Consider the following 15,822-nt stretch of genomic DNA (forward strand, 5'->3'; position numbering starts at 1 on the left):
TCCGTATTCTTCTTGTATATGCATCACATCATGAAATGAAACTATATCAAATAGATGTGAAAAGTGCATTTTTAATTGGCTTTATAAATGAACTAGTCTATGTTGATCAACCTCCCGGGTTTGAAGACCCTAGATATCCTAATCATGTTTATAGGTTGTCCAAGGCACTATATGGGCTTAAGCAAGCCCCAAGAGCTTGGTATGAGCGCCTTCGGGACTTCTTCATTGAGAAGGGCTTCACCATTGGGAAGGTCGATACCACACTATTCACCAAGAAGCTTGATGGGTATATCTTCATTTGTTAAGTATATGTTGATGATATCATCTTTGATCATCAAATGAAGACTCATGCAAAGAATTTGGTGAATTGATGTCGAAGGAGTTCGAGATGTCAATGATTGGTGAGCTTACATTCTTTCTTGGTTTTCAAGTCAAGCAAATGAAAGAAGGCATCTTCACCTCTCAAGAGAAATACACAAAAGATCTTCTCAAAAGATTTAAGATGGATGAATGTAAGCCAATCAAGACACCAATGCCTACAAATGGACATCTCGACCTAGATGAGGAAGGTAACCCGGTTGATCAAACTCTCTACCGTTTTATGATTGGTAGCTTGTTATATTTAACCGCATCTAGGCCCGACATCATGTTTAGTGTGTGTATGTGTGCTAGATTTCAAGCTAGTCCTAAGGAAACACATTTAATTGCCGTAAAAAGAATCCTTAGGTATCTTAAGCACACACCAAGCATTGATCTTTGATATCCCAAAGGAGCTTTATTTGAATTAATTGGCTATTCTGATTCGGATTACGCCGGATGCAAAGTTAATAGAAAAAGCACATCCGGAGGGTGCCATTTGCTTGGTAGATCACTTGTGTCTTGGTCCTTCAAGAAACAAAATAGTGTGGCTTTATCCACCACCGAAGCGGAATACATTGCCGCGAGTGCTTGTTGTGCACAAATATTATACATGAAACAAACTTTGCTAGACTATGGAGTAGTTCTAGAGAAAGTACCTCTTTTGTGTGACAATGAAAGTACGGTAAAACTTGCAAATAATCCGGTTCAACACTCTCACACCAAGCATATAGATATCCGCCATCACTTTCTAAGAGATCATGTGGCTAAAAATGATATATCACTAGAAGGTGTAAGATCCGAAGATCAATTAGCGGATATCTTCACAAAACCGCTAGATGAGGCTACATTTTGTAGATTGCGGAATGAGCTCAATGTACTTGATTTTAGTAACTTCACTAAAATTTGAGCTTGTGTTGTCCCTTGCATTCATTATAATATACAACATGTTTAATTTGTGGCAATGCACATAGGGCTTGTCTAACATGGTTAAGATAACCGCCGAAAAGCGTGTGAAGAAGCTTAACCTTGGATCAAACTTGACAACCAACTAGACTTACTTACAAGTATTGCATATGCATGAATATTGTTTTGTCGTTTTGTTCCATTTGCCCTCTTGTTGCCTATTTTCTTAAAAAGAATTATAGCCTAAGGCAAAATATTTTGAAAAATATGAGGGTTTGAGAGAGGTCACTCACATCAGTCCCAATGGGTGTTTATTTGGATCTTATTCACGTTGGGGCTTGATTGGGAACAGGCAGCGCGAAGGAAGTTTGAAGATTTGCTGGAAAAAGTGCACCGGACGCTGCACCGGACGCTGCTGTCCAGCGTCCGGTCAGTTCACAGGAGGTGAACTGCTGGTGAAGGAGTGACCGAACGCTGCGTCTGTGCATCCGGTCAGAAAGGATTCAGCGTTCGGTCGATCGAAGGGTACATAAGTTGTACTGACCGGACCCTGCCTGCGTCCGGTCATGGACCACCGGACGCGTCCGGTCCTGATTCTAGAGGATTTGGACCTCTCTGGAATCGACCGGACGCTGGGTGATAACGTCCGGTCGCTACCACCGGAGCGTCCGGTCAGTGGATCTCGCGCGGCTTCAGGACTCTTTTCGGTTTCCTTTTCTGTCGCGTTTAGGGGATTACTTAACCGCAGCCGTACCCTGTTCATCCTCAACTCGTTTTTTGCCCTAGCCTGAGCCGCCACCGCCACAGCGCCGCCGCCTCCTCGCGCCCAAGCTCGCCGCGCCGCCAAGCTACTGCCTCGCCGCGCCTCTGCAGCACCGCGCCGGCCACCTTGCGCCCAAGCTCGCCGCGCCGCCGTCCAGCCAGCCTCGCCCGGGCTTTCCAGCGCAACCCCGTGCCAGCGGCCGTGCCCAGCAGCCGAGCTTCCTACGCCGGCCACGCACGTCACCAAGCCAGCTAAGCCCGCGTCGAAGCCGCCGAAGCTTGCCGGAGTCATCTAGCCCTAACCCTTGGTAAGCCTTCCTTTTTCTGCCGATTCTTCAGGCAACTCATATTTTGCGCTGCAATCCGTACTTCGTACTGATCCACAGCCAATTCCTCGCAGTGCCTCGATTGACCTAACCCTAGCCGATTCCGAGGTTCCCCCGCATGACATCTCATCTTTTCTCGGATCGCTGATCGTCAGGTAGAAAGCCATTCGATTCAATTTCGCATCTATATTACTTTCTCTGCTAGGGTTTTGCATCTATTAGACATATGGTATTTATTTGTATATCCATCTATTCTATCGTGCAGCGAGTCGGTTCCGTTGTGGTTCTTGTGGCAGTTGGCAGTCAACTCGAAGCCAAGCTCGCGACTAAGGATCGAGGCCAAGCCTCGAAAGCGGCAGTCTAACAGTTGATCTTCATCAGCGGCAGTTCACCATCTTGTCAGCTCAAATGGCTCGCACCAAGAACGTTGGTGGTGGCCTAGGTGATGATGATCGGAGGCCCCCGCCTTGCCAGCCAGCCGGATCTAAGGGCAAGTCAACCAAGCAGGTGACATCTAAGAAGCGAAAGTACCCCGATGCAGAGACAGCGAGAGCAGCAGCTGTTGCAGAGGCCGCAGAGCGTGCCGAGAGAGGTGGTGCCCGCAGCGGAGTTGTCATTGCAGATCAGCCAATTTCACCCGCAGTCAGAGCTGCGATTGAGGAGGTTGAGCGTCGTCACGGTAGTCCAGCTGGGACTGCCACGTTTGCAGGACGACGGGTTGCCATTAAGGAGGGTCCGTCAGCACAGCAGCAGCCCCCACCAGCAGAGCCTCAGCCAGCCTAGGAGACTCAGGAGGGTCAGGAGACCGAGCCGACACCTCAGCTACGCCGCTCGAGTCGTACCAGTGCTATAGTTCCACCGAGGCCAGTTACACAGCGCAGAGGTTCACGTCCTCCGCCCAGACCTCAGGGTCCGCCTCTAGTGGTTCACCTCAACTTGAGGGCCGCCACCGCCAGACAGGTTCAGCAGCTGCGATTTGTTGAGTTTGAGGTTTGGTTTCCTCGAGGAGGGATGAGAGAGCAGCTGAGGGTTTCTACACGCCACTGCAGGAGGATTTCTACAATGCTTATCTCAACAGTGGGACAGTGTTCAGATCTCAGAGAGTCTGTCAGATAGAGTCTATTGTGGCAGCAGCCGGAGAGAGCATTCAGTCATACTTGTCATATTTGTCAGGACTATCAGATCTGATTGGACGGACGGGGATATATGTACCATCTTGGGTCCGTCAGTTTTATGCTTCGCTCTACATCGATCCACATCACAGATTCATTCACTTTGCCTTCAAAGGCAAAGACTACAGAGTGACGAGTGGTAGAGCTAGAGAGATACTGAGGTTACAGGAGCAGCCTGTCAAGATGCATGAGGTCTGTTATGGACAGCAGGAGCCTCCTAGGCGTCCTCATGGAGGGTTGGTGCCCCTACAGATTTAGTGCGACATTACTTCAAGGAGCCGTTTGGAGAGGGGCCGAGCAGGAACCCCAGTGACTTGACTCCTACAGCGAGGGTACTAGAGGCCATCATCAGGAGGACACTGCTTCCCAGGCTGGGATACAGGGAGGGCCTGACTCGCTTACAGCTCTGGCTTCTCAATGCCATTATGCAGCAGACAGTATTTGATATCTAGGATCTCCTGCTTTCAGAGATGGAGGATACTATAGATGAGGGATTCAAGGGTCACAGGCAGCTTCCCTATGCTCACTGGATCACGTTCCTCATCCACAGAGTAGTGCTTGATAAGCCCCCTGGCATGATGGATGAGTATACAGGTGCCACCACAGAGTTCTCAGCTTACAACCTATCACAGAGGATCAGGCACACCACTCCTCAGGCACCCAGACAGCCTAGCCGTCGTCCCGACGTGCCAGAGTCCACAGCTCAGCAGGATGAGATCATCAGAGGGATTGCAGCCACTGAGGAGGAGGAGCTAGAGGCACAGCAGGAGGTGAGCGAGTACAGTGATAGCTCTGACGACGACTACCAGCCTATACCTCAGATGCCTCCACGCAGACACGATGCAGAGGCTGGTAGCTCCAGTTCTGCTCCACCTGCTCCTCAGACAGACCCCGCTCTCATTGCTATTCTTGAGCGGATGCAGCAGGATCAGACACGATAGGCACAGGAGACAGCTGCCAACTTCGCACAGTTTCAGGCTCGTCAGGACGAGTTCCAGCGGCAGTAGCAGCTCCTTCAACACCAGCAGTTACTTATGTAGCAGCAGCTCATGGGATTCATGCAGCATGTAGTGACAGCCATTGGGATCCCACTGCCACAGCCTTCGCCCCAGCTTGCACAGCCTCCTACCACTTCGACGACTCCAGCAGTACAGCCCAGTGGGCTCCAGAGTCAGGGACAGCCTCCAGCTCAGTTTGCTTCACCTCCTATACAGGTGTCCCAGTGGTTAGCCTCACCCGTGGTAGCCCCGCAGTTCACTCCATTTCAGACGGGGTTCACACCAGAGCAGTCTTCCTCGCTATTCGTGCCTGAGACGTCAATCTCCAGGAGTCTTGGAGCATCCTTCAGCGAGTTGACCGGCATACCTACTCCGCCTCATATGCATACCGCCGATCCGTCTACAGCAGCTCTAGTCGCAGTGACTACTCAGAGGCTCCCCTCGTCTGTCGCCTCGTCAGATCCTACGACAGACATACTAGCAACTTCCCAGGCAGCACCAGCCCCAGCTCAGACCCAGACCACTTCAGCGACACTTCCTGCTTTAGAGGGTCAGTCAGTTCAAAGCTCAGGGTCAGATGATGATGGCGCCCAGTTCCATCTTGCTCCACATACTTCAGCGCCTGACTCGTCCGCTGCAGCCCCGCTGACCGACCCTTAGATTTTGGTGTTTAACGCCAAAGGGGGAGAGGGCTTGAGTATGTAGACTCAAGGGGAGCGAGTTTTAGGGGGAGCTAGTTATCTAGTATTAGTTTATTATATACATTTGGAGTTTTATTTATGTGATACACTATTACTTATGCATTCGTGTGTTTACTTTCATGCATACTATTATATATATGTGATAGTGCTATCTACGTGATTGTGATAGTTGACATGTGTGATTTCTACTTTGCATTATCTATATGTCATATCACTTGTGATGCTCATTTGTTTTTGCTTCCGCGCTTATACTTCGAAGCAAATGAGCTTTGTTACTTGTACTCATGCTTAATTCATATTCTTTAAGTACATTGTGTTGGTTTGGGTCATATAATCTTGCCTAACTCTTTTGCTCTTATCGACAAAAGCTTATATGAACCAAGCCCTTCAAAAACCTCACTCCATAACATACTCGAGGTGGTATTGTCATCAATCACCAAAAAGGGGGAGATTGAAAGCATCTAGGCCCCTAAGTGGATTTCGGTGATTAATGTCAATACAAGATTACTATGACTAACGTGTGTTTTGCAGAGGCAATTAAATTAGGTCATGGTAATGGAGATCGATTGGGCAATCGAGGTTGTCATGCCCCTACGATAGAAATCGTTTCGGTTTTCAAAGGATGGACGATAAGGTTAAGGATGACTAGTTCTAAGTGTTGATTGAAGTTGGGGAGACACTTAGAGTAGTTTAGGGCTTTGTTTTTCCTTTGGCCGTACTATAAAGGGGGGTATGAACGGGTAGCTTGACCTAGTTGAGTCTAGTGAGTTAGGTGTGGTGCACATTTGTTAAAACTAGCTCTAGGTAGCTCCTATGAATGCCTAAAATCCTGTGGAGCAAACTTTATTCACATATGATCGAGAGTTGGAAGTGAATGGAGGGTCAAATACTGACCGAACGCTGACTCCGGTGCGACCGGACGCTGGCCGCAGGGTCCGGTCAGTTCATTTGACTGTGATGATCAAGTCTGGTGTGACCGGACGCTGGAAGGTCGTGTGACCGGACGCTGAGGGCCAGCGTCCGGTCGACTCCAGTAAGGGTCCAGACTTGAGAAAGTGCGACCGGATGCGTCCGATCAGTGGTGACCGGACCCTGAGTATCCAGCGTCCGGTCGTTTACAGTAAGCATCCAAGAGCGACCGGACGCGTTCGGTCGGTACTGACCGGACCCTGACAGCGTCCGGTCATCACTTGAAAACTGTTCGTGGGTTGAACTGACCGGAGCGTCCGGTCAAAACGATCGGAGCGTCCGGTCATCCCGCAGAAGCTCATAACGGTTCGTTTTTCAGGCTGCCTTATAAATAGAAGCTCCACTCGTGAGTGGAGTCACTTTTGCTCATTCCAAAAGCTGAGAAACACGTTTGTGAGTGCCAAGAAGAGCAAGGTCCTAGTGAGGTGTTTGTGATTTGAGAATCCAAGAGTGAAACCTCATTAGTGAATCAAGAGTAGACAAGTGTGCATACATCTTCTCATTAGGCTTCGCGTGGTCAAGTGAGAGTTCGTGCTTGTTACTCTTGGTGATCGCCATCACCTAGACGGCTTGGTGGTGATTGGGAGTTTGGTGTTCACCCGGCGGAGCTTGTGGGTGACCCAACTCAAGTTGTGAGCGGCTTTGGGTGATTCGCCGCGACGGAGTGTCGAAGAATCAACCCGTAGAGAGCACTTGATCCTTGCGCGGATCAAGGGGGAGCTACACCCTTGCGCGGGTGCTCCAACGAGGACTAGTGGGGAGTGGCGACTCTCCGATACCTCGGCAAAACATCGCCGCGTTCCTCTTCTCTCCCTATTTACTTTAAGCACTTACTTTGAGTATTTACTTCGAGCAATTCAATACTTGTTTTACATTCATAGAATTGCTATGCTAGAGTAAGTTTGGAACATAAGGTGCAAGTCATTTGTGCGTTGATTTGATAGAAACACTTTTCTAGGCACAAGGGGTTAATTGGACTATCCGTAGGATTTGATTATTGCAAGAAAATTTAGAATTAGCCCAATTCACCCCCCCTCTTGGCCATCTTGATCCTTTCACTCCCATATATAGACAACTCCTCATATGTCATTCCCATGTCTACTTCATCCAACTAATGAAATATAAATATGGTCAAATGACAAGAGTCAAGATGGACAAAAGGAAAATAGTCAAGTTGACATGATATAAACTTTCTTGTCAGCTGGTTAAGACAAACAAATAACTTAACGACAGTGTAGGAAAAAAAAGAAATATGAGGATGATACTGGATGATACTAAACTGAACCTAGTCTAACAGATATTGAAGTGAAGATGGAAGCACTACTGAAGCAGAAAAAGGTATATTTAGCAATTAATGAGTATTCTAATACAATAAATTGAAAATTATCTGTTACTTCTTATGTCAACCCTCAACAGTTCAACCAGGAGAAGGGTAGCCTGTATATTTTAATCTGTAAAAATGCATTCCAATTGTCTACATAAACATGCATTAGCCACAAGGGCATGGGACAGTCAAATTTTCAATGAGCACCTCAAAAGGAAGATATGATACGAACTGCATAAAGAGAAACTAGACCCACGGAAAATGCAACATAACACTGAAAATTTATGTAACTTCCGATCATAGAATGGAGTTCATACATTTAATTTCACTTAATATGGAATCCAAGTAGCTAATACAAACAAAAAAAAAGACCATGATCAAAATAACAGCAAACCCCTAAAGCAATGAAGATCAATCAGAACAGCTAGGATGTTTTTTTTTTCCCCTCAGATAAGCAGGACTGCATATCATTGCATTAAGAAGCAACAGCTAGGATGTTGAATGCGTACAACTGATCCTCAAGGCCAACATTTCCCATATCAAGCAAAGGTGCTTTGAAAATTAATTCAGTCCATGGATCCCCTTTCAGCTCTTATGCATAATGTCAGGTTCAATTGTAAACAGTGCAATATCAGTTTTAGCCTCCATGTCTACATGATGCTTTATTCTGTTCAACCTTAGCCCTCTCTGGTTCATCTTAATAACAACCAGAGAACTTAAATTTTATACCATTATGTGTGAATGAGCATACATGAGCCCTACCATGGTACAAGCCTCGAGTAGAAGTTCAAAGTTTTCACAATTTTGCACTACAGATTTATGCAGATATATCAAACATGACTTCTAATGATTTCTATCTAAAAGTTGGGGAACAAGTTTATATATACCTGATTGTAGTTTGCCCGTATTGGCTCAAGCTCTGCAGTAGGTGGTGCAGCTTCAACCTCGGCCAAGGAAGAATACTTAAGATGAATTGCTGCCCATCGTAAAAAAGCCCTCAGGTCTTGCTTACTTACACTTCCAATGGGGTTTATATCAGCTGAACTGCAGTCATACTTTGTAAAGCAAGAACAGTCTTATTACATTTCCACACACCAGCAAACAATACATTGCAGTTAGAGAAATCATGAAAAAAAATGCCATACCCATTGGGCATCTATGGAGCAATCTAAAGACAGACCTAAGTTGGGCAATGCGTTACCTTTGTCAAATAACCACATAACCCTTCATCAACGTTCGAGCCTCCAAGAACAAGATAGAACCCAGATTTGTTTTGGACCCATGGCATTAGAGAAGCCATCATAAAGGCTAACAGCATCCTGATTCGGGCTTGAATATTTTGCAATCCCAGATTCTCGGTATTTGAGCCCCCATCAACCTGAAGCATACAAGAAATATTTTTGGGTAGTAAAATAGGGCGTACCCAGTGCAGAGAGCTCCCGCTCTGTGCGGGGTCTGGAGAAGGGTGTTAGTGGCAAGCCTTACCCTCGCCTGTGCAATGCGAGGAGACCGCGACTAGAACCCGGGACTTTCCAGTCACAGGCGGTAAGACTCTACCGCTTGCACCAGAGACTTCCTCAAATTGAAAATCATATTCTTCTTAATGAAATGGCACGCAGCTCTCCTGCGTTGTTCGAGGGGAAAAATGGAACTCATATGTACCATTTGGTCTGATATTTTTACCGCTGAAGGGTAGTCAGATGGCAATCGGCTGGCTACCATCAATTTTAATCTATTATCATTGCTAATGAGGACTTTTGGCCACAACAATATCATCGAAACCCCTTGTACTCATGATACCAATCTATATTTTAAAACCTGTAGATCTAGGACTGGTAACTTATAAGGATGGCCTTACATATAAGGTGCTAAGGTATGTAGAGTATAAAAACGTAATGTCCCTTATGTAGGGGTGGCAATCCCTCCCCCCCCCCGTTTCATTGACTCCTTGTGTCTTGAGGTCAGGGCTAGTAGTTCCTCCCAGAAGCCCAAAATGCCAGTGAGACAAGAGAACCTAACCCATAAGAGATAAGCCTGACAGTGACCAAAGCCACCTAAGCATAACTACCCGTTCCCCAGGCCACATTTCACAATTATTGCAAAAGAAGAAATAGTTAAAAGTTTGCAGGCATACCTGTTAAGGGCTATTAAGCAAAAATTTCAGTTCAACAATCTTAGCTAGCCACAAACTAAAATACCATGAAAAGGTGAATAAACATGAATTCAACTATATATGTGTTCTCTGCACACAAATCTGAGCTAGCTTGGCTAGTCATGTATACCCAGACCGCCCATGTTCAAGTCCTCGTCAACACGGATTTGGGTGCTTATTTTCTTCTTAATGAAATGCCACCTAGTTCCTACTAGGTTGGTCTAGTTTATTTTTATGTTTCTGCACTGCAGTAATTTAGTAAATTGAAGTCATGTTGAAGAAATACCTTGTAGCGTGGTCGCTTCCCGGTCAATGTTTCAAACAAGGAAAGAAAAGCAGATACTATACTATCAATGGGTACATTCAGGTGGAATGAACCAATCTCCTCAGCTAGCCTTTTGGCACGTGATCTCGTATCTTCAGAACTGTCCAGAACATGGCAATGTAAATAAAGCAAACTAACAATCTACAACTTCAACAAACAAAATTTCTACAATCACAGATAACCTAGAATACAAATTAAACAACGATGAATGAAAAGCAGATATCTCCTATTTAATACTTTGGATTGATTTACATTGAAATCATCACATGTTTACCATTTAAAAAAAATCACAAGTTACAATGCTGTAGCAATTGGAAATTAAAACACTTCCATCACATCAAGGAAAAAAATTCAAACTTCAACTACAGCCATGCATGTGCCAAATACAACATTTTTAATGAAAAATTGTGGGGAGGTTCCCCAATCCCCACAGCACAAGCTGTTTTAAATTAAATTTAAGAAGAAAACATGTGTACAGACTACAGAGTTTAAGGAAATAAATTAAAGGGGAGTAAAGACTATCTAGCCATGATCCATCTTGTACAATAACTTCATCTTTGAACTTCCTTTTCCACAGAAACTGGGGATTTTGTGTTGCCAAAGTACCCATGCAGCTATATGGAGCATTGGCCTAATGTGAGGGTAGTTGGAGCGGGAGTGGGGATGGGCTGTCCGGTCTGGATACTTGATGACTGTTGGTGTTGGATGCCTTTTTTCCTTGAACACGCAAGAGAGCTGCATGTCATTGCATTAAGAAAGAAATATGGTACAAAGTAACAGGAATAGGAATTAAAGAAACTCCATGCCCTCCCCACACCATGGACAGAAAAACTAAAAAGGACACATACAAAGTCTGTAACCCAACTCACACTACACGGGCTAGACACCTGGAGCAAGCGACATTGGGAGCAGCTCAAGGAGCGCTGTGGCGCCAGCCAAGCACTAAAGAGCGCTTTCATTAGCAATGCCCTGATTACTGGAACGCTGGGTTCACCATGGAAGACACAGTATCCAAATTGTCCAGGAAACCAAGATAATTAGAGAGTGGAACCCTTTTCAAATCTCCTTAGGGAAAAAAACTTGCCCAGAGAGATATCCCCCTGGACTTCAACTGTTCAACTGTCTAACCAGTGTAACTCAGGAGTCAGAAGTTGGTGAATCTCCTTAGGGACACCTTTGAATGCTCTATACCATGAACTAGAGAAAAGGACCTAGTGGTTCTGGTGTATTGGATGCCTGGTCTCCGACTTGGTGTCGATTCATAGATTCTAGTTCCAAATTTGTAAAAAGACCCTTTCCCTCATATCAAATACCATACTCTTCATATAAATTTATAATATTGTTTGACCGTGTTAACAGTAGCTCAAGTATTATTCAGTAAGCTGCCAATATACAAGAGGCATATGTGCATACATATGCAAAGAAATCCCTCCACAATGAATGAATTACAAACAAGTACATATACATCTAACAAAGAGCATATACAATAGCAATAAGCATTATCAACATAGCCACTTACACAATAACAATTCAATGCATTGGGCCTGATTGCCATCGCACCCCAACCTTCGATAAGCAGATTCTCAAGCTAGTGGTGCCACCCAAGGATGTGAAGGGGCTTAACTCACTCATTATTCTTGTGGCTTGGGAAATTTGGAAGCGTAGCAACTGTTGTATCCTCACTCTTCAATTGTGCAAATCCAAATGGTGGTGCTGCAAGCAGTCACTAATGAGTGTATCCTTTGGTGTGCTGGTGGAACAAAACGTCACTAGGAGATGCTTCCCAGGTCGTCTCAAATAGGCTAGCGCTCCAGGCTTGTGGTTGTTTGATTGCCAGCTGCTGCAATTGGCTTCCTGCTTCTGTTTTCTCCTTAAGTTGTGTTAGGAGTGTATCTTGTGACTGTGTCTTGGGTGTGTTTTTTTAGGGTTTCTCTACTTCCCTTTGTACTCTCTTCTTTCTTAATGAAATGATACACAATTCTCTTGTGTTTGAGAAAAAGGAAATGGGAAGGGCACACATTAGAATAAGGTCACTACAAAGAAAAACTCACCTGTTTTCAGTTCCCATGTAAACAGTGTAAAGCAAACGTTTAGCCAATTCCCTGCTATCTGTTGGGATCTCCCCATCTTTATACTGCCCAATCCGAAGAGCATCTGCCTTAACTTGCTCATCTCCTTTCTCTATATCTGCAGGTTGTTGACATGATCATTAATTCTTTTGACAAAATTTGATCAATTAATCAAGAGGAAAATAGAACACCAGGAACTTTGTCCAGTGAGATATTTGACGAGGAAGAATTCAAATGTGGGCAATTCACACCAGGAACTTTCACAGAAGAATAGCAAATGATGATTGCAACTTCACAACTCATAAGACAAATATTTAGTATGGTGGATATTCATCAACCTGTTTGGTTTATTCAATTACATCAAGCTCAAATGACAAAAAAAAATGGAGATGACGTCAAATAGAGTATTCCATCATACCTATATTTTTAAACATTTGAAATTCTGAATTACAAGTATTCAACCATATTGTTTAAAAAAAAGTATTCCACCATATACCTCTTTTCAAATGTCTGAATTATAGTGCAAACCCTCAGTTTGAATTCGAGCTGTGTATCATATATTAAGAAGCAAAAAAGGGTTTTGAACCCATACAACACCATAGAGTCAAACCACACAATACTTATAGATTCTTGCTACTGAACACAAACACTAAAATGACCTCGACCAACAAACAAACTATCACTTGACCCAAGAGCAAGGACATGTGAAACCCCTTGAGCCCCAGCTAAACACCAAAGTTGTAACTCCTCCCTGATGAACTCTATTACCCCCATATAAAATTTCAAATTAGGCAAAATCCCAGATTGCAATGATTCCAGATTGCCAGGCTCCAAGGATGATAATGGAGTTTAGACCTTTCTGGACTTGACCATCCACTCTTTGATTTGTTAATGGCCCACCAAATGCCAACTAGAGATGTGAACAGAGACACTTAATTCAAAAAAGAAAAATTAAAAGGTTATGACAATGCACTGAGCCCTATACATGTCAGCCCAAAGTAATGCTTCAGTATCGTTCCATTTGATCATCATGTACAGTTCCATGATATTTTATGTGTTAATTTTGATATTAGAATAATTACTTTGCCCTAATTTATTCCCTATGCCATGACATGAACCATAGTTTTATTTCAATGGAATAAAACTGTTAGTCGCTGAATTCTTACTCTTAGAAGTAGCAGAATTCTTACTCTCATCGAGAGAGGATGACACTAGGAGTTGGGACAATTTTCTGGTTTATTTCTCAATGCCATACCAACCCGAGGGGTTGGGGATACATATTTATAGACTGCTAGCCAGCCAAGCATATGCCAAGATGCTAGTCTAAGATGCTGTCCTCTAGATGCTAGTCTAAGATGCTGTCCTAGATGTTGTCCTCTAGTCTAAGATGTTGTCCTATGCTGTCCTAAAAACACAAAGACCACAACAGCCCCACAAAAACCACAACAGCCAGACTTATCCATCATTCTCCCCCTAAGTCTTGTGCGTCGTCTTGTGGGAAAGTTGAACCATCCCGGTTCTGGAGCAGAGCTCAAGGAACTTGATCCTCCCAAGGGGCTTGGTGAGCAGGTCTGCAAGCTGGTCCTTAGTGTTGATGTAGCTTGCCTTAATGCTTCCTTCCTCAAGACAGCCTCGGATGAAGTGGTACCTCACCCGGATGTGCTTGTTGCGTTCATGGAAGATGGGATTCTTTGCCAGGGCCAGAGCGGACTTGTTGTCCACCCTGAGCTCCACCGCTCTAGTGTCTCTGCCGAGGAGATCACCAAGCAGTCGAGCGAGCCAGAGCACCTGAGTCGAAGCGGTCGAGGCCGCTATGTACTCGGCCTCGCAGCTGGACAGGGTCACCACCTGCTGCTTGACCAACTGCCAGCTAACGAGGCACTTGCCGAGGAAGAAGAGGATCCCGCTCGTGTCGATGTCGCCGGCGTGGTCGCTGTCGCTGTACCCGACGAAGTGTGCCGCCCTAAGGCACCTAGGGTAGTAGAGGCCGTGGTCGAGAGTCCCCGCAACGTAGCGGATGATCCTCTTCACAGCCTGCTGGTGCTCCGTCGTCGGTCGCTGCATGAACCGACTAACGTAGTCGACGGAGAATGCCAAGTCCGGCCGTGTGTGGGCGAGGTAGCGAAGGCTCCCCACAAGACGCCGGTACTGCGTAGCGTCCACCTCCTCCGTCGTGCTGTCGCGGCTTAGCTTCAGCCTCTCCTCCATCGGAGTGAGAGCTGGGTTGCAGTCGGTGAGCCCAGCTAGCTCAACGACGCGCTTGGTGATGGGCCCCGAGAGAGACTGTGGCTTATCGCTGTCGACGACCTTGAGGCGACCTATTGCCTCCTCGATCGACATCGTGGAGAGATCCAGCAGGGACTCGATCGAGCGAGCCATCTGCTTGTACTTCTCGGGGACGCAGCGAAAGAGCTTTTCGACAGCTCTCTCCTCGCCGTAGGTGTCATCGCCGAACGGCACCATCTTCTGCAACAGAGTGTTGAGACGGAGAGCAAAGTCATCAACGTCCTCACCTGGCTTGAAGGCCAGGTTCTCCCACTCCTTGCGAAGTGCCTGCAGTGTGGACTTGCGGGCGCGGTCGCTGCCGATGCGTGCCGCAGCGATGGCATCCCAAGCCTCCTTGGCAGTCCGCTTGTTGGTAAGCGAGAACTGTATCTCGGGCGAGACTGCAGCGATGAGGGCATCCAGCGCCCGTCGATCTAGGTCGTAGTCGACGTCGCCATATCGGACTGCCTCCCACATGTGCCGCACCTGGAGCTTTACCCTCATCACCGCAGCCCACTCGACATAGTTGGTCTTGGTGAGGGTAGGCCACCCATCGCCGGGACCGACGTCCCTGACAACAGCCTGGAGCCCGTGGTAACCACGGTACCGATCCGGGGAGAGAGAGCCACGCTGCCTGTGAAGGCCGCGCTCTCCATCGACCCGTCGGTACCGATCCGGGGAGAGAGAGCCACGCTGTCTGTGAAGGCCGCGCTCTCCATCGACCCGTCTGCCACCGTTGCCGTGCGCGCCTCCTCCAGGAGCGTCGCCGGCGCGTCCGCACCTGTCTGGGCTGCCGGCGCGTCCACGCCTCGTGGGCGGCTGCCCCAGGAGTGCCACCGCTGTGTGCGCCTCCTCCAGGAGCGCCGCCAGCGCGTCCGCGCCTGTCTGGGCTGTCGCCACGCTCGTGGGCGTGCGCGGCTGCCCACTGCGCCGCCCGCGCTCGCGCTGCCTCCCTCTCTAGCAGCTCGAGGTCCGCGTCGGCGGTGTCGTCAGCGAAAATGGAGCTGCCGATGCTGCCGCGCAGAGCCTCGACCTCCGCTACCGCCGCACGCGCTGCATTCGCCGCCGCCGCTGCCTCCGCCTCCGCTCTGGCTGCTGCCAGCTCCGCCGCGTGCTCGAGGCGACCGAGCGCTGAGACTGCCCTGCGGACATGACGCGCTACCGGGGGGCTGCTGCGTGGGGAGAGGGCTGCTTCAGACAAGCTACTGCTCGTCTGCGCAGGGGAGGAGTGAGCAGGAGCGGCCGGAGCTGCTGCTCGCAGCTGGGGCTGTTGTGTGGCTGGGAGAGGAGATGAGCAGGAGATGCTCAGGCTACAGGATAATACGGCTCTGATACCACTTATTAGTCGCTGAATTCTCACTCTTAGAAGTAGCAGAATTCTTACTCTCATCGAGAGATGATGACTATAGGAGTTGGGACAATTTTCTGGTTTATTTCTCAATGCCATACCAACCCGAGGGGTTGGGGATACATATTTATAGGCTGCTAGCCAGCCA

General features: G+C 47.1%; 1 protein-coding gene across 1 annotated transcript in view; it reads right to left on the reverse strand.

The window, feature by feature from the left end:
* The window catches only part of LOC136551311 (glutamine-dependent NAD(+) synthetase-like), a 29,123-nt gene that overhangs the window by 8,495 nt on the left and 4,806 nt on the right, over positions 1 to 15,822 (reverse strand). Inside the window, exons 7-10 of the mRNA XM_066542879.1 lie at positions 12,044 to 12,179; positions 9,954 to 10,092; positions 8,717 to 8,893; positions 8,403 to 8,570 (exon numbers count right to left, since the gene is read on the reverse strand). Coding sequence (XP_066398976.1) covers positions 8,403 to 8,570; positions 8,717 to 8,893; positions 9,954 to 10,092; positions 12,044 to 12,179 — 620 coding nt within the window. The remainder of the gene's footprint in view (positions 1 to 8,402; positions 8,571 to 8,716; positions 8,894 to 9,953; positions 10,093 to 12,043; positions 12,180 to 15,822) is intronic.

This window comes from Miscanthus floridulus, chromosome 4 (genome assembly GCF_019320115.1).
Source record: "Miscanthus floridulus cultivar M001 chromosome 4, ASM1932011v1, whole genome shotgun sequence".
NCBI lineage: Eukaryota > Viridiplantae > Streptophyta > Magnoliopsida > Poales > Poaceae > Miscanthus > Miscanthus floridulus.